This window comes from Chelonoidis abingdonii, chromosome 9, assembly GCF_003597395.2.
Source record: "Chelonoidis abingdonii isolate Lonesome George chromosome 9, CheloAbing_2.0, whole genome shotgun sequence".
Classification (NCBI taxonomy): domain Eukaryota; kingdom Metazoa; phylum Chordata; order Testudines; family Testudinidae; genus Chelonoidis; species Chelonoidis abingdonii.
In genome coordinates this window covers 22,309,908-22,329,110 of record NC_133777.1, presented here as the reverse complement: position 1 = coordinate 22,329,110, position 19,203 = coordinate 22,309,908, and the positions used below count along the sequence as shown (strand labels likewise).

Genomic DNA, 19,203 nt, shown 5'->3' with positions numbered 1-19,203 from the left:
AGCCACTGAGAATAGGAGAAAAGGGTGGGTGCCAGTACACAGCCTTGTTTCTACACAGTTCGGAGACAAAGGGCTCAGAGGTAGAGCCACTGCACAGGATGGATTCAGTCATCTGTCATGGAGGAGTCTTACAGTGGTGGTAATTTTGCTTGGGCAGTCATAGTTTGATATGATTTTCCACAGAGCCTCACAAATGGACAGTGTAGAAGGTTTTGGTCAGGTTGAATAAAGGCCATATAGGGCTCCCGGTGGTGTTCTTGACATTTTTTTCTGGATCTTCCTGCTGTTGAAAATCATGTTGTGTGGTGCCTTGTGATGGTTGCGAAGCCGCACTCGGACCTCTGGAGTACTTCTCGCAAGAGGGAGCCGGCGATTCAGTAAGATTCTAGCAAGAATCTTCCCAGCGATAGAGAGTGATGAAGCGGTGGAATGTGCTTCGATAGTTGCCACAATTGGCCCTGTCCCCTCTTGAAAATGGTGACGATGTTAGCATTACGTAAGTCAGCATGAATTTCTTCGGTGCACCAGATTTTTGAGGAGAAGCAAGTAAAGTTTGTTAGTCATGTTCTTCCCCGGCTTTTAATCTTCAACTGCTGTGCCATCAGGACCTGGTGCTTTATGTCCTTCATTTTTTTAATTGCTTTACAGACCTTTGTCAAGGTTTTTTTCCCCCACTTTGAACTTTAGAGTACAAATGTGGGGGACCTGCATGGACCCTTCTAAGTTTAATTCCTAGCTTAGATCTGGTACGCTGCACCAGCCAGAAGTCGTGTCTGGCACACTTTCTGTTCCCCCAAGACCTTTCCCTGGGGAACCCAGACCCAAAACCCCTTGGGTCTTTAAAACAAGGAGAAAACCCATCCCCTCCTTTCCCCCAGACTTTCTCCTCCCTGGGTTGCCTGAGAGGCTTACACAGATCAAACTCCTTGGATCTTAAAAACAAGAGGAATTAACCATCCCTCTCTTCCCCCAGACTTTCCCTCCCTGGGTTGCCTGGGATACTCTGTGGTAATTAGCCGTCAGTCCCAGACCTGGACTTTTAGTGTCCACCAGTCTGGTCCTGTCCCAATAGAAGTACAAATGTGGGGACCTGCATGGACCCTTCTAAGCTTAATTCCTAGCTTAGATCTGGTACGCTGCACCAGCCAGAAGTCTCGTGTCTGGCACACTTTCTGTTCCCCCAAGACCTTCCCTGGGAACCCAAGACCCAAACCCTGGTGGTCTTAAACAAGGAGAATTCAACCATCCCTCCTTCCCCCCAGACTTTCTCCTCCCTGGGTTGCCTTGAGAGGCTTACACAGATCCAACTCCCTGGAATCTTAAAACAACAGAGGAATTAACCATCCCTCTCCTTCCCCCAGACTTTCCCTCCTTGGGTTGCCTTGGGAAGCTTCACACCGATCCAAACTCCTTGATTTTTAAAACAAGGAGGAATTAACCATCCCCCTCCTTTCCCTCCACCAATCCCTGGTAAGTTTTAGACTCAATCCTTTGGATTCTAACAACAGGAAAAAATCAATCAGGTTCTTAAAAAGAAAGCTTTTAATTAAGAAAGAAAGGTAAAAATTATCTCTGTAAAAGCAAGATGGAAAAGGCTTTACAGCGGTACTCAGATTAATATAGACTAGAGGGACCCTCCCCAGTGTGAGATTCAAAGTTCAGCAAACAGAGGTAAAAATCCTTCCAGCAAAAGACACATTTACAAGTTAAGAAAACAACATAAGACTAATCCGCCTTTGCTGGCTACTATAAGCCACTGAGAAATGGAGAAAAGGGTGGGTTGCCAGTAACGCCTGTTTGTACACCAGTTCGGGAAGACAAAGGCTTCAGAGGTAAGCCACTGCACAGGATGGATTCAGTATCTGGTCATGGAGGAGTCTTACAGTGGTGTAATTTTGCTTGGGCAGTCAATAGTTTTGATTATGATTTTTCCAGCAGAGCCTCACAAATGGACAGTGTAGAAAGGTTTTGGTCAGTTGTAATAAAGGCATATAGGGCTCCCGGTGGTGTTCTTGACATTTTTCTGGATCTTCCTGCTGTTTGAAATCATGTTCTGTGGTGCCTTGTGAGGTGGAAGCCGCAACTCGGGACCATCTGGAAGTACTTCTCGCAAGGAGGGAGCCGGCGATTCAGTATGATTTCTAGCAAAGAATCTTCCTAGCGATAGTTACGCAAGTTGGTGTTGTGTGTGTGCATATGGTGTTTCAGATAGTTGCACAATTGGCCCTGTTCCCCTCTTGAAAATGGTGACGATGTTTAGCATTACGTAATCGAGCATGAATTTCTTCGGTGCACCAGAATTTTGAGGAAAGAAGTAAAGGTTTAGTTAGGTATGTTCTTCCCCGGCTTAATCTTCAACTGCTGTGCCATCAGAAGACCTGGTCTTTATGTCGTTCATTTGTTTAATTGCTTTACAGACCTTTGTCAAGCTTTTTTTCCCCCACTTTGAACTTTAGAGTACAAAATGTGGGGGGACCTGCATGGACCCTTCTAAGTTTAATTCTAGCTTAGATCTTGGTAACGCTGCCCCAGCCAGAATGTTGTGTCTGCATCACTTTCTGTTCCCCAAGACTCCCTGGGGACCCAGCCCAAACCCCTTGGGTCTTTAAAACAAGGAGAAAATCACCATCCCCTCCTTTCCCCCAGACTTTCTCCTCCCTGGGTTGCCTTGAAGAGGCTTACCACAGATCAAACTTCCTTGGATTTAAAAACAAGAGGAATTAACCATCCCTCTCTTCCCCCAACTTTCCCCTCCCTGGGTTGCCTTAGGGATAGCTCTGTGGTCAATCTAGCCGTCCAGTCCCCAGACCTGGACTTTTAGTGTCCACCAGTCTGGTCCTGTCCCAATAGAAGTACAAATGGGGGACCTGCATGGACCTTCTAAGCTTAATTCCTAGCTTAGATCTGGTACGCTGCCACAGCTCAGAAAGTCTTGTGTCTGGCACACTTTCTGTTCCCAAGACCTTCCCTGGGACCCAAGACCAAAGCCGCTGGTGGTCTTAACAAGAGAAATAACCCAGTCCCTCCTTGTCCCCCAGACTTCTCCTCCCTGGGTTGCCTTGAGAAGGCTTAACAGAATCCAACTCCTCTGGATCTTAAAACAACAGAGGAATTAACCATCCCTCTCCTTCCCCCAAGACTTTCCCCTTCCTTGGGTTGCCTTGGGAAGCTTCACACCGATCCAAACTCCTTGAATTTTTAAACAAGGAGGAATTAACCATCCCCCTCCTTTCCCTCCACCAATCCCTGTAAGTTTTAGACTCAATCCTTTGGATTCTAACAAGGAAAAATCAATCAGGTTCTTAAAAAGAAAGCTTTTAATTAAGAAAGAAAGGTAAAAATTATCTCTGTAAAAGCAAGATGGAAAGGCTTTACAGGGTACTCAGATTATATAGACTAGAGGGACCCTCCCCCAGTGTGAGATTCAAAGTTACAGCAAACAGAGGTAAAAAATCCTTCCAGCAAAAGACACATTTACAGTTAAGAAAACAACATAAGACTAATCCGCCTTTGCTGGCTACTATACTGGGGGGGAAAGGAGGGGGATGGTTGATTTCTCCTTGTTTTAAGACCCAAGGGGTTTGGGTCTTGGGTTCCCCAGGGAAGGTCTTGGGGGAACAGAAAGTGTGCCAGACACAGACTTCTGGCTGGTGGCAGCGTACCAGATCTAAGCTAGGAATTAAACTTAGAAGGGTCCATGCAGGTCCCCCACATTTGTACTCTAAAGTTCAAAGTGGGGGAAAAAAACCTTGACAAGGTCTGTAAAGCAATTAAAAAAATGAAGGACAATAAAGCACCAGGTCCTGATGGCACAGCAGTTGAAGTATTGAAAGCCGGGGAAGAACTACTGACTAACAAACTTTACTTGCTTCTCCTCAAAATCTGGTGCACCGAAGAAATTCATGCTGACTTACGTAATGCTAACATCGTCACCATTTTCAAAGAGGGAGACAGGGCCAATTGTGGCAACTATCGAAGCATTGCCATCCTCTCTATCGCTGGGAAGATTCTTGCTAGAATCTTACTGAATCGCCGGCTCCCTCTTGCAGGAGAAGTACTCCCAGAGTCCGAGTGCGGCTTCAGACCATCACAAGGCACCACCAACATGATTTTCACAGCCAGGAAGATCCAGAAAAAATGTCAAGAACACCACCGGGAGCCCTATATGGCCTTTATCAACCTGACCAAAACCTTCTACACTGTCATTTGTGAGGCTCTGTGGAAAATCATATCAAACTATGACTGCCCAAGCAAAATTACCACCACTGTAAGACTCCTCCATGACCAGATGACTGAATCCATCCTGTGCAGTGGCTCTACCTCTGAGCCCTTTGTCTTCCGAACTGGTGTAAAACAAGGCTGTGTACTGGCACCCACCCTTTTCTCCATCTTCTCAGTGGCTATGAAAACACTAACCCAAGACCGTCTACTACAGGCATTGGTATCCAATATCAGATTGACAGCAACCTCTTCAACCTTTCTCGTCTCCATGCCAGAACTAAAGTAATACGGGCAACAAAAAACAAACTCCAGTACGCAGATGATTATGCTGTAGTTGCACACTCTTCAAACAGCCCTTAATTGCTTCTCTGAAGCTTACAAAAGCCTAGGGCTAACTCTGAACTTCGGCAAAACAAAAGTTCTCTATCTGCCAGTCCCCGGTCAATCATCAGACCCAGCAAGGAAGATGTATATAGACAAAGAATAACTGGAAAATGTAGCCGTGTTAGTCTGGATCTGTAAAAGCAGCAAAGAGTCCTGTGGCACCTTATAGACTAACAGACGTATTGGAGCATGAGCTTTCGTGGGTGAATACTCACTTCATCGGATGTAGAATACTTTGCCTATCTTGGCAGCCATCTCTCACAGAGGGCAGACAGACATCAAGATTCAGCACAGAATTCACTGTGCCTGCCTTGCCTTTGGCCGTGTGTTCAACACACACATCATCAGAACACATAGTAGACTTTTAGTTTGTAAAGTGGTGGTAATCCCACCACTCTCCTCTATGGTTGTGAGATTTGGGTGACCTATAAAAAACACCTGGAAAACCTGGAATGCCAGCACCAGCACTTTTTCTGGAAGATACTCAACATAAAGTAGGAGGATCATTGCATTAACGTCAGTGTCCTCACAGAGGCCAATATCTTCACGGTTGAGGCCCTGATTATCCAGAAACAGCTGGGGTGGAGCAGGCCTTGTTTGCACATGCCTGATGTACACTTACCAAAACAACTGCTGTATGCCCAACTCACCAAAGGAGAAAGGAAATGAGGAGGCCAAAAGAAACGCTTTAAAGACACCCTCAAGATAAACATCAAGAGATGTGGCATTGACACTACACATACTGGGAAACAGCAGCCCAGGATAGGGATAACTGGCGAAGACTTGTGAGAGAGGGAACATCCACTTTTGAGGAAAATTCCCTTGCCCTGATTGCAGAAAAACACCCGAAAAGAAAGGAAAGACAATGGTCACACAGCAATTGCGACCCAACCCTGTCTTCCAATATGACCTGCAAAGTCTGCCAACGAGCCTGTGGCTCAAGGAACAGACTCCTCAGTCACCAAAGGACCCATGAAAAATAAAACATGTGAAACAGATTATCCTCAACCTCAAACGATTGCCGACGATGTCCCTTAATTCTATATTCACTGTATACATGTGGTCAAAGGAATTTAAATAACTGACTGGCAGTGCATTATGAAAGAGGTTAATTTTAGAAAGATGGAAAAGGCTACCTCTTTTGGGGTGCTTATCAAATTGTCTCCGTGTTTAATAATTGTACAAAGCATCTTTAAAACTTCCAGATTAATAATGAAGAAACACATCATGAAGCTATGTTAAGAAGTTACTTTCAAGAGGCTGTGGAAAAAGAGACTGTCATACTAATTTGCTATCTTTTTTGATGAGATTGCAAGTTTGGTTGATAAAAGTAACAGTGTTGTTGCAACATACTTAGACTTCTGTAAGGCATTTGACTTGGGACCACATGACATTTTGATTAAAAACCAGAATGATATAAAATTAACATGGCACACATTAAATGGATTAAAAACTGGCTAACTCATAGATCTCAAAATGTAACTGTAAATGGAGACACATCATCGAAGAGAGATCAGTTCTGGGCCCTACGCTATTTAAAATTTTTATCAATGACCTGGAAGAACTCGTCACTGATGTAGTTTGCAGGTGACAAAAAAATTGAGGGACTGGTAAATAAAGAGGACAGGTTACTGATACACAGAGATCTGGATCACTTGGTAAACTGGATGCAAGCAAACAATATGCATTTGAATATGGCTAAATATAAATGTATACATCTAGAAACAAAGAATGTAGGTCACACTTACAGGATGAGGGAACTCTATCCTAGGAGGGAGTGACTCTGAAAAAGATTTGGAGGCCATGAAGGATAATCAACTGAAAACAAGCTCTCAGTGGCCAAATGAGCTAATTTGATCTATGGATGCAAGAACAGAGGAATCTCATGTAAGAATAGAGAGGTTATTTTACCTCTGTATTAGGTACTGGTGTGCCCCCTGCTGTAATACTGTGTCCTTTTCTGATGGACTTTGACAAATTGGAGAGGATTCAGAGAACCACCATGAGAATGATTAAAGGATCGGAAAACATGCCTTAGTGATAAATTCTCCAGTTTGAGCTCCTTGAGTTTAACAAAGAGAAGGTTAAAGGGTGACTTGATCACAATCTATAAGTACGTATATGGAGAACAAATATTTAGTAATGGGCTCTTCACTCTAGCAGAGAAGGGTACAACACAATCCAAAGGCTAGAAGTTGAAGCTAGACTAATTCAGACTAGAAATAAGGTGTACATTTTTAACAGTGAGAATAATAAACCATCAGAACCACCACCATTAGAACTAAGGGTTGTGGTGGATTCTCCATCACTGGTAATTTTTAAACCAAGATTGGATGTTTTTCTAAAAGATCTGCTCTAGGAACTATTTTGAGGAAGTTCTATGGCCTGTGTTATACAAGAGGTAAACTAGTGGATCATAATAGTCCCTTCTGGCCCTGGAATCTATGAAAAGGAGTGTAGAGTATGTGGGAGGGTACCCCAGTGTTGATCTCTCATTTATTATCTGACTACAGAATTGTGAATGGTAGAAACAATACTACTATAATGATCTAGAGAACTGGAACTGAGGTCTGTAGGGGTCTGGGTGACTGGTGCATCCAGGCTGCCACCCAGTAGCCATGGCAGAGTTACAATCCATGCACTATAAACCCTGGGATTACTACATACCATAGAAAGTGCAACCCATGGAAGACCCGACTGGTAGCACCCCCCATGACCTCTGACCACTCCAGGCACACTATTAAGGCATGGAGGTAATTCCTGGAAACTGTCTGTGCAACCCACCAGTACCCAGTCTGTTGCTACGAGACCTCGCTCTCATTCCTTGCTTCAGACTCCACCTCTGGTCTTCATCTCTGATTCCTGGTTTGACCCCTGATTTTGGTTCTGATCACTGGCTAGACTCTGGTTCCCACCTTAGGCCTGACTCCTGGTTTTTTACTCAATTTCTGACCCCAGGCTTGTCTCCCAGATCTGTCTCCTGTTCCGACCTGCTGGGCCAGACAGCCCGTAACATGGTTCTGACAACTGCCACCAACTGTGATGAAAACTCATGCTCCTTTCCCCTTACGAAAGTAACACTCTGTGCAGTCTTCCAGCTTGAGCAAAGCCTATAGTAAAAAACATAGTGAGTCCTAAACTATCTTGACTTTGTCCATTTATTTGTATTGTTTTAAATTTCTGGAAGCTGATTTATTTTAGTAGGATGACACAAATTTGAGTCAACACTTCTGTTATAATCCATGCTGTTTGGTGTTTTTTGCAATTCGAAAAGGTCAAATATTTGAGAGATCAGGGGTTTTTATGAACTCAGGACCCAATTCAAAGTCCACTGACGACAACAGGAATCTTTCTGTTGACTTCAAGTCATACTGGATTTGACCCTTACTGGCCCAGATCCTCTCCTTCACTGTCATTCTGTGTTACTTTGGTAGGATAAAGGAGACAGAATCTGGCCCTATCTCTTCTACAGAGGATTGTCCTGGCATGAGGGAATGCACAGTGAACACAGAACATAACCAGCTTGTAGGACACCCTCTTTCCCAATCCCTGGTGTTGGGGAGCATCTGGGAGGAGGTGTGGGGACCCCTACCAAGTGGTATACATCTGAGCAGCCTGGAGGTTGCTTTAACCTGAATGGAGCTGGACAAAGAATTGGGGGTCCATAACTGGTTCTGACACTCCTTCCCCAGTTGGACACAGCAAAGAATCTGGCACTTATTGTCTCTACATTTTATGTACTAAAGACAAAAACACTAAACTTATTTTCTAAGTAATGACGACACTGTGACATAAGTCTCCAGAAATTAATATTGTATTTCTGATACTTGTATGTAATGATTTACAAATCAACTTGTTAAAACCGACTAAGCGAACAGTTAAAAGAAAAAGTACTATGCAGTATTTGAAGTGAAATACTAAAGCTTCATATTAGGGGACCACAAAATGTGTGTGAACTTCTGAAGCAATTGTGCTGCAATGGTGAGAGAGGGAAAACAGTTCTGGATCTCATTCTCCATTGCTTGCACTTTGTGTAGTCATTGAGCAAAGCAGACGTATAACATCAAGTCAGAATGTTTTTCACCTACTTTGCACAGGCACAAAATCAGGTCCTTCCTGTTTAAAAGTTTTTAGCAGTTTCTGCCACAACTTCAGCATAGCAATGGCTGTGTTAATAGAAGACTATACAATTTCTTACATTACTCATGACACCATAAAAATTATAAGTCTGATTCCTTTGCCGAGAGAGCATGTGCAGATACACTTAATAAACATACTCTAAACTTAGGCCAATAAAGCCCCCAAAACAAAGAACATACAAACAAACAAAAACCCTACAAGAGTAAAAATAATGGAGGCAGAAGTCCAGAACCAGAAAGATGGCTATCCAATTTATTGCACATAATGCAGCATTTAAGATTACCTGCTTCCTGGGCAAATGGCTTATATGTGCATTCACTGCCAGCAACTTATCGCCCTCAAGAGACTGAATACAGGATCCTGAGACCAGAGTGGCTAAAAAGGAGGAGCTAAGGAAGAGAGAGAGAGAGGTACACAGATGAGACTTTCAGGGACAAAGCAGAGTAGTACTATCCCCAGTCTGACAGCCTTTGTGCTGTTGAGGGGGATGAAAGGCTTGGGGAAGAAGAACATCAAGCTGGAGCAGAGGGAAGTGATCCCATGGTTAGGACCCTCCTTCCAGATGTAAAGGTATTCTCTCATGCTAAGGATAACCTTAATGGGAAGGAAAGAGGAGGTTACTTATCATAACTAGAGGTTCTTCAAGATGTGTGGTCCCTATCTCTATTCCACACATGGGTGAGAATGCATGCCATGTGCTTGAGCCCAGAAGTTTTTTCTAAGCAATGTCCATTGACCCACACATGTGGTATGTTTCCTCATGCTTCTTTTTACAACAGTATGGTCAAGCTCAAAGCAGAGGAGAAGGAGGGCAGTAAGTGGAATACAGATCGGGACCACATATCTCGAAGAAACTCCAGTTACAGTAAGGAACTTCCGCTTCTTCTTCTTCAGGTGATCGTCCTTATGCACATTCCACACATGGGAAGTGAGCAGTGTGGCAGTGGGTGCGAGGAGCTTGATGGTAGAACCATTTGCGGTACAGCTTGTCCCATGGCCATGTCCACAGCTGCCTCATGATCGAGGGCTTAGAGAGTTGTAAACGTGTGTACAAAACGCCATCTTGCAGCTTTGCAGATGTCTGACCATGGAATGTCCACTAATGAAGTGGAAGAAGTGGCCTGTGCCTGCATGGAATGAGCTATAACATCCCCAGGAAGGGGGGAAGTTTGATAGCATTCCAGTATGCACCCTGAGACCGACTCGGAGACTGTGAGGACGTGGCGTGGCCCCTTGATCTCTCCATCATACTACGAAGAGTCTTGGAGACTTCCTTATTGGTTTAATCCTTTGTAGGCAGAATGCCAGGGTCTGCCTGAGGTCAAGGAAACATCTCTTGTCTGTAGGGGAGCTGTGTGGTTTCAGGCAGAACATAAGCAAGTGGATGTGTTGGTTGAAATGAAATTCTGACACAATCTTGGGGAGAAATTTAGGGTGTAGTCTCAAGGAAACCTTGTATTTGTGGAATACCGTGTAAGGCGGGGATCACAATCATGGCTACTAGTACACTGACCTTTCTGGCCAAAGTGATGGCAACCAGGAATGTCATTTTCATAGAAATGTGAGTCATAGTACAGGTTACCATAGGTTCAAAGGTGGTCTCATGAGGGCTGAGAGGATGAAGTTAAGGTCCCACTGACGGGTGGTTTTGGTGACTGGTGAGATGGTTTTGAGCAGGCCTTTCATGAATGGTACCATCATAGGGATGTAAAAATGGAGCATCCATCCACCGGGGGAAGGAAGGTGCTGCGAGATGCACACAGATAGAGCTGAGAGCTAAACCCGATGTTGTCAGGTCAAGGAGGTAATCTAGGATGACTGTAATGGTCACTGTGTCTGGAGAATGGTGGGCAGCAGGCCCACTCCAAGAAGCAACATCACTTTCCTTGATAGCATGTTCTGGTGTATTATTTTTTGCTCTGGGAAAGGATCTGCTGGATTGGCACAGAACACAAATAGTCTGTGTCAGATGCCCATCCAAACACCAGGCTGTGAGGTTAAGTGCGCCTAGGTTAGGATGTTTGAGATGCCTTGAATTGCATGAGAAGATCCCAGAATAACCGAGTCTGACTGGTGGATGGGTAGAGAGCTTCAGGAGATCTGTGAACCAGAACTGTCATGGTCAGCAGGGTGCTATGAGGATGATGTGGCTGTGTCCCAGTGCACCTCCCTGAGAACCTGATCCAAAAGGGGAATGGGGGAGAAGGCACATTGGAGGTGGCCTATTCATGGGAGTAGGAGAGCATCACCTTGAGAGTCTCTGACTACCGCGCCCCTGGAGCAATACAAAGGGAGATTGAGATTCACGTGATGCAAAAAGATGACAGCTGGGGATACCCCATTGTGTGAGGTCAGTCAATACTGTGTCGTGGAGTGCCATTTATGATCCATGTGGAAAGTCCTGCTCAGCGTGTTTGCCAGGGAATTCTGGGTGCACTGCAGACACGCAGTCTGTAAGGTCACTTGGTTTCAGATGCACCAATTCCATGGTCTGAGCAACTCCAAGCAGATGGAGTGACACCTGATCCCTCTTTGCTTGTAGATGTAGACCACTGTAGCAATGTTATCCGAAAGAATTTATACGCGGAAATTGCAAAGGATGGGAAGAAAGACTTTGCAGGCAAGGTGGACTACCCTAAGTTACAGTACATGTATTCCTTTGGCGTCCACATGCCCTGGTGGACCATGTGGGAACCCCATTCAATAAAGGAAGCGTCAGTCACAATGGTGGCCTGTGAAGTGGGAAAGCTGAAGGGGGTCCCCGATCATGATCTTGGACGGATTGGACTAACAAGGAAGAGAGGTCCAAACATCTGAGAGAACTGATTCTGGAGTCTATGTGGTTTCTGTTTGGCTTGCAGGTCAGGAGGAACCAGGTTTGTAGGCATCTCAGGTGGAGTCTTGCAAAGGACATCACGTAGATACAAGCTCCCATGTGCCCCAAAACAGAGAGGCATTGGTGGGGTTTACAGCAGATGTGGACGATTTGGGTGCTCATCACCACAAAACGCTCTGTCAGGAGGAAGGCCCATAGAGCTACCGGGTCCATTCTCGCCCCTATAAAATTTATCGTCTGAGTGACAAAACAGACTTATGTTCGTCTTCACAGATTCCTAGTGTGACCAGGTATCTAGATGGGCCATAATGAGAATGCCACACTCAGGGCGGACAGCAAGAAATAAGGCAGACAATTCCCAAAACTGGTGGTTTATTGTACAATTAGATTCACCAAACCAGTAATAAAAGAGCTGCTGCAGTACCACACTGGTTGACAAGAAACCAAATACAATCCCCTTTAGGTATTCCAGCCCTTGGCTCCCATCTAGACAACTAAGACTAATAGTGAGGGTTACTGAAGCGTGAGTTCTTGAAGGACAGCAGGATTCATCTGTTTTAGCATTGAAGAGATTGGCTTCAACAAAAGGGAGGTCCTGTTTTGAATCTACTGCGGGAACCCTGATGACTGAAGCCACAAATCCCTGCACATCACTAGTTTGGGGGCTACAGAGCAGGAAACAGTGTCGGCAGCATCCACTGCTGCCTGGAAAGCCACCTTTGCAACTAGTGTACCCTCATCAACTAGGGCCTGGAACTGGGCCTGGTCTTCCACAGGAAGCTTGTCCTTAAACTCTGCTAGCCTGCCATATGTGTTAAAGTTGTACTTAGCTAACAGAGTCTGGTAGTTTGCTATGCAGAACTGCAGACCTGCCGATGAAAAGGCCCTCCTGCCCAGGAGATCCAACAGAGTCTGGTAGTTTGCTATGCAGAATTGCAGACCTGCCGATGAAAAGGCCCTCCTGCCCAGGAGATCCAATCTTTTTGACCCCTTGTTTGGCAGAGTGGACTTTTGAGGGTGTTGATGAGATTGTTCTGCGGCCTCCTGGACAACTAATGAGTTAGGGACCAGGTGGGTAAAGAGGAAGCTGCATCTCTCAGTTCCTTTGGGGGTAGGGGCACACAATGCTGGAGTGTGCCACACTGTCCAGGTTGGTTCCAGGATAGCCTCATTTATAGGGAGAGCCACTGGAGTGTCCCTATGACTGGAGGATGCATTGGGGGTCCTGGACTTCCTCCAACGGAATCTGTAAGTCAGTAAGCCACTCTCTGCAGGAGTTCATGATAATGCTGAGAATCATCTGATGGAGAGAGCATCAAGAGGCTGACTGCCTCATCAGGTGTCAAGGAGGCTCTGGTCAGAACTGCCAGTACCAGTTTTACATGTCCCTCCTCATAAACTGATGGAGCCGCTTACTGCGCAAGGGAAGAACGATAGGACCTTTGTGATGGTGCCTGCTGCCCATAGGACGGGTCCTAGGGGTTCCAGTAGGGCCAGAATGTGGGCGCCATCAGTTTGGTGGATCCCAGGAGAAGCAGTATCTGGGGAGGGGGTCACAGCTGGGCAAGGAAGGGGTACTTGCAGGGAGGAGGTGAAACTGGCTGGCCTACATCCTGGGCTCTTCTGGGGCAGGAGTGAAACTGGCTGGTCTACATCCTGGGACTCCTCCGAGTTGGATGACAGTTCTGACTGAAACAGCAGGACTGCCAGTACTAGAGGGCCCTGGACCAACGAACAGGGAAGGGGCTGTTCCTGCAGCAGGAGCAGCAGTTCATCCTCTGGTGTGGGAATGTCTCAGAGAATGGAAGGGCCTGAGAAGAGTGGGGATTGCAGGTACAGAAGAAACACCTCTGGAGACAAGAAAGTCTCTGTACATCCCAGAGTCCACGGAGTTCCCATGGAGATTCTGGAGGGAGCTGTTCCCGTGGTCAGTCTTGGTCCATCCACATAGTGTCAAGGCAGCACCATCCGAGTATCTGAACCTGCACTCATAGACAGACATTCTAATAGTCCCAATACCAAGGTGACCAGTGACATCAGCAGATCCCGCTTCTTCTTAGCCTTACCCTCCAAAACGTGGGGTTTTAGCACTGGTTCCATGGGACCCGTGCACAATATCTCACCCGACCTGGCACGGCTTGGGCAGAGAACATGTCCCTTATGAAGAGTTTGCTGTGGGGATCTGCTGTTGTGCTCTCATGATGGGATCTCTCCTTACTTTAGACGCTGGTAGTTCCACACCTTGGCTTGTGCTCAGAGGGGCACTGTTGGGCTGTGGAGGCCCCTGTATGGGGGTCTCCGTGACCAGTATCCAAGTGTGTCTGGGAGTCTAAATTATCTGTTATCACTCAAGAAAGATCTTGGAATCATTGTGGATAGTTCTCTGAAAACATCTACTCAGTATGCAGTGGCAGTCAAAAACACTAATGAAGTCAGGAAAAATAAGACAGAAAATATGATAATGCCACTACAGAAATCCATGGAATGCTCACACTTTGAAAAGCGCCTGCAGTTCTGGGCACCTCATCACAAAAAAATATATATATTATACCTGGAAAAGCTACAGAGAAGGGCAATAAAATGATTAGGGGGTATGGAATGGCTTCCACATATGAGAAGAGATTAAAATGACTGGGACTTTTCAGCTTAGATAGAGACAACTAAGGAAGGATATGATAGAGGTCTATAAAAATCATGAACGGTATGAAGAAAGTGAATAGGGATGTGTTGTTTCACATAACACAAGAATCAGGGGTCACTCAAAGACATTAATAGGCTGCAGGTTTAAAACAAACATAAAGAAGTACTTCTTCACACACCACACAGTCAATGTGTGGAACTCATTGTCAGCGGATGTTACGAAGGCCAAAAGTATAACTGGGTTAAAAAAAGAATTAGGTAAATTCATGGAAAATAGGTGCATCGGTGGCTATTAACCAAGATGGTGAGGGACGCAATCCTATGCTCTGGGTGTCTCTAAAAGTCCAACTGCCAGGAGCTGGGACTGGACAACAGGGGATGGATCACTCGATAAATTGTCCTCTTCTGTTCATTCCCTCTGAAGCATCTGGCAGGCACTGGCTACTGTCAGAAAACATGATACTGGGCTAGAAGGACCATTGGTCTGATCCAGTATGGATATTCTTATTTTTGCTATGAAGTGTCAGGCCAGCATCAGGAATGGAACTGAGTGGTATGTTACTCTTAAAAACAAGTACAAACACAACAGCATCCATTATTTAAAACTAACAAAACCCGAACACGCTTACTTACTTTTATCTTCCAGAGAAGGACAATAAATACTACACTATGGAAATGTCAGTTCTTAAATACCCTGCATTCTAGCACGTAACAGCTTTACGAATGCTCTTTGACGCACTGTCATCCACTCTGTTTTATACAGTGCCTAACACAATGGGTCCAACCTAGCTGGCCTCTGGTTGCTACTGAAATATAAACGTTAAGTAATAATACTGGTACTCACAAGTGAAGTGTTGACACGTCTATGAAGGTACACACTCCCCGAGCGCGTCAACGAGATCTCCTTTGCAATTTGTCTATCCGTGATCACTCCAAAGTGTATTGTTCCAAGATAATCTGAAAGGGCACATTTTCAGTTTTAATAAAATTTTGAAACACTGAAGAGTATGTTAATACTGTTATATCCCTTTAACCAATAATCACAGAATATCAGGGTTGGAAGGGACCTCAGAAGGTCATCTAGTCCAACCCCCTGCTCAAAGCAGGACCAATCCGTGGACAGATTTTTTTACCCCAGTTCCCTATATGGCCCCCTCAAGGATTGAACTCATAACCCTGGGTTTAGCAGGCCAATGCTCAAACCACTGAGCTATCCCTCCTCCCCAGTATTATCATAATAATACTTAGCAACTATGTAGTGCTTTTCACCTGTAAATCTTTAAGTACTGCTAGAGACTAGGGACTGCACTGCTACAGACTAGGGGCTGAATGGCTAGGCAGCAGTTCTGCAGAAAAAGACCTAGGGGTTGCAGTGGACGAGAAGCTGGATATGAGTCAACAGTGTGCTCTTGTTGCCAAGAAGGCTAATGGCATTCTGCGTTGTATAATTAGGGGCACTGCCAGCAGATGGATTGATGTGATTATTCCCCTCTATTTGACATTAGTGAGGCCTCATCTGGAGTACTGTGTCCAATTTTGGGCCCTACACTATAAGAAGGATGTGGAAAAATTGGAAAGAGTACAGCGGAGGGCAACAAAAATGATTAGGGGGCTGGAACACATGACTTATGAGGAGAGACTGAGGGAACCGGGATTGTTTAGTCTGCAGAAGAGAAGAATGGGGGGCGGGGATTGATAGGCTTGCTTCAACGACCTGAAAGGGGGTTCAAAGAGGATTTGGTCTAGGACTGTCTCAGTTTGCCTCTAGAAGGGTCGTAATTGCTACACAGAGTTGCGGAGTTTAGGTGAATATTAGGAAAAAGTTTAAGGTCAGGCTTGACAAAGCCTTGGCTGGGATGATTTAGTTGGCGATTGGTCCTGCTTTGAGCAGGGGGATGGACTAGATGACCTCCTGAGGTCCCTTCCAACCCTGATATTCTATGAAGTACTTTACTAAGGAGGGTAACTATCATTATCTCCATTGTACAGATAGGGAAACAGAGGCAGAAGGCTAACCTCATGTCACACAGCAAAACATGACAAAACAAGAAACAAGGGAATTATATTGGCTTACTCCATTTGTTTATAAGAACAGAATGATCAGAAACATAGATAAACATGATATGTTGGGGAAGAGTCAACATGGCTTTTGTAAAGTGAAATCATGTGTCACCAATCTATTAGAGTTCTTTGAAGGAGTCAGCAAGCATGTGGTTAAGGGTGATCCAGTTTCTAGTATATTTGGACTTTCAAAAACTCTTTGAAAAGGTCCTACACTAAAAGCTCTTAAGCAAAGTAGGTAGTCATGGAATAAGAGAAAAGATCCTGTCCTTGATCAGTAACTGGTTAAACAATAGAAAACAAAGGATAAAAATAAATAGTCAGTTTTCACAATGGAGAGAGGTAAATAGTGGGATGCCCCTAAGAATCTGTATTGGGACCTGTGCTGTCCAACTTATTCATAAATGATCTGGAAAAGGGGGTGAACAGTGAGGTGGCAAAATCTGCAAATGATACAAAATTACTCAAGACAGGTAAGTCCAAAGCTGACTGTCAAGAGTTGGAAAGGGATCTCACAAAACTGGGGGACCAGGTAAGAAAATGGCAGATGAAATCCAATGTTGATAAACGCAAAGTAATCCACATTGGAAAACACAATCCCAACTATACATACAAAATGATTCCCCCTAATAAATTTACAAATCTTAAATTTAAGAAAGCTTTCTGCTCATTCATGCAACATTACTGAGAAAAATCTGTTACAATAAAATTAACATTCTGATTGAGTCTCACAAAGCCAAACAATCAGATCAAAACTTCATCAGTCTGTAAACGCACTCATAGTACTATATAGATGCCATGGAGATCCAGACATAAGCAGGCACCATATTACCTGAGCCTCCTTCACTCATAGAGTCTAATTATCCTCTTCCTGAGTTTGAAATATTGAATAAAGGAATATAAATATAAAATAAAGGGATCAGCGATCCACTTAAATATAACTATTCTGCTTCATTCTAAAATGAATACGAAGTGCTTAGCACCTATGCAACCATATATTTTCTATACACCAAATTATCACTGTAAATCACATTGTATTATTACTGAAAGATGAGATAACAAAAAAGTCAGCTTAGCCTTCTGTAATCATATACAGGAAACGTGTACTATCCTCATATCTCTAGTTGCCACATTTAGACACAAGCATTTAGGAATTTACATGATTGTTACTTGACTTTTAACATTCCATAAAAATATTCTGCACTTTTCCACATCCGAAAAACACATGGTATCATGTTAAAATAACTATGCGTTACAAGAAGGTGAAACAGAGACCATCACCTTCAAAATAAGGATTAAAAACAAGCAATGCCCTTTGAAATGTAGGGTTTTCATTTGTTCTCCATTTAACTTTTTATCTTTAACTGCAACAAAAGTACGTTAGTGCACATGTGTAATTGAAAATGACCTGCTGTAATACAGGAACAAAAAACAAAATCAGACATATTCAATGGTTTTTCTTCACCCTCTGGAAACATTTGGAAGTATTTTGTATGTTACTATACTATATTTTACTTTTATATTTTATTTAACTTTTCACAGTGCCCTTAGGAGAAGCAGCAGACCTACTGTATATCAGAATACTGTTTGTTTCTAGCCAATATTTGAAACTGGGAGTGAAACCAAAAAAAAAAAAAAGTGACCTTTCAAGTTTCCTAAAAGAATTCCTTATGAGGTCACTTATGATTCAGGGGAAAAATCCCTCAAACCAATTTAGGATTTTAAAGCTGCACTGACATCCAAATGTGAAACAATGAGTATACGCTGGAAAGTACTTATTGAAAATTAATTCTTTAATCCTCCTCTCATAGATAAAATCAGGTGCTGGGTGTTGGAATAATATTAAAAATGAGATACATAATTTGTTGAGTAAAGTCAACACTGAAGACTGTCATCCAACACTAAACTATAAATCATTCCAACAATTACCCTCAGAGGTCTGAGAAGAAAGATGGCCTGACTATAAGACTCTAGGGTAAACAGACTTTCACATATCAGTGAGGAAGCTCTGGATAACATTGAAGATTGGAGTGACAAAAGTGGGATGAAATTCAAAAGTATAAGTGCAAATTCATGCACTTAGTGTCTAATAAAAGAAAGCTACTCACCTTATAGTACTGGAGGGTCTTTGAAATCTATAATCCTTATCTATATTCCACTGTGGGTATTCATATGCTCCATGCACATGGAGCTGGAGAATTCTGAAATCAGTGTCCATTGGTCTGCACATGGCTTACCTCTTACTTCTGACCAAAGAGATAAAGGGTAAGGTGGACCAACCACCTCTCCAGTTCTTCTCTACTGTGAATCAGAGAAGATCCAAACCAAAGGGGAAGGAGAGTGGGTAGTGGATACAGATAGGGACCACACATCTCAAAGAACTTACAGTTACTATACGGTAAGTAACTTTCTCTTCTTCAGGTGTTGATCCCTATATGTATTCCACTGTGGGTAACTGACAAGTAGTACTCAGATAAGAGGAAAGTGCAAGGTTGTAGATGGCAGAGACAAAAGACTGCTGTTCCAAAAGATGCATCAGCAGAGGAGTCCTATACCAAGCCACAGTGTCTAGCAAATGTGCGCCCTGAGCTCCATGTAGCTGCCTTAGAAATAGCAGTAGCGGCACTTCAATGCAACGCCGTACGTGTTGCTTGCACTCTTACAGAATGAGCTTTTACCCCATGAAGAGTGGGAAGATTAGACAGCTGACAGCAAAACAAAATACAGCCTGTCATAAACAGATAGCTAAGGGTTAATGTCTCTTTCACCTGTAAAGGGTTAACAAACAACCCAGGACCAATCAGGAAACAAGATACTTTCAAATCTCAAGGGAGGGAAGTTTTGGGTGTGGGTCCTTTGTTCTGGGTCAGTGTGCTCTCTAGGCTCTGAGGGTGATCACACTATCTCCAGGCTCTCTAATC

The 19,203-nt window shown here is 44.0% G+C and overlaps 1 protein-coding gene across 3 annotated transcripts in view; it reads right to left on the bottom strand.

Moving 5' to 3' along the window:
- The window catches only part of TXNDC11 (thioredoxin domain containing 11), a 115,843-nt gene that overhangs the window by 36,037 nt on the left and 60,603 nt on the right, over positions 1 to 19,203 (bottom strand). For all 3 annotated transcript variants that reach the window (XM_032779647.2, XM_032779645.2, XM_032779646.2), the window contains one exon: positions 15,066 to 15,178. In XM_032779647.2, coding sequence (XP_032635538.2) covers positions 15,066 to 15,178 — 113 coding nt within the window. The remainder of the gene's footprint in view (positions 1 to 15,065; positions 15,179 to 19,203) is intronic.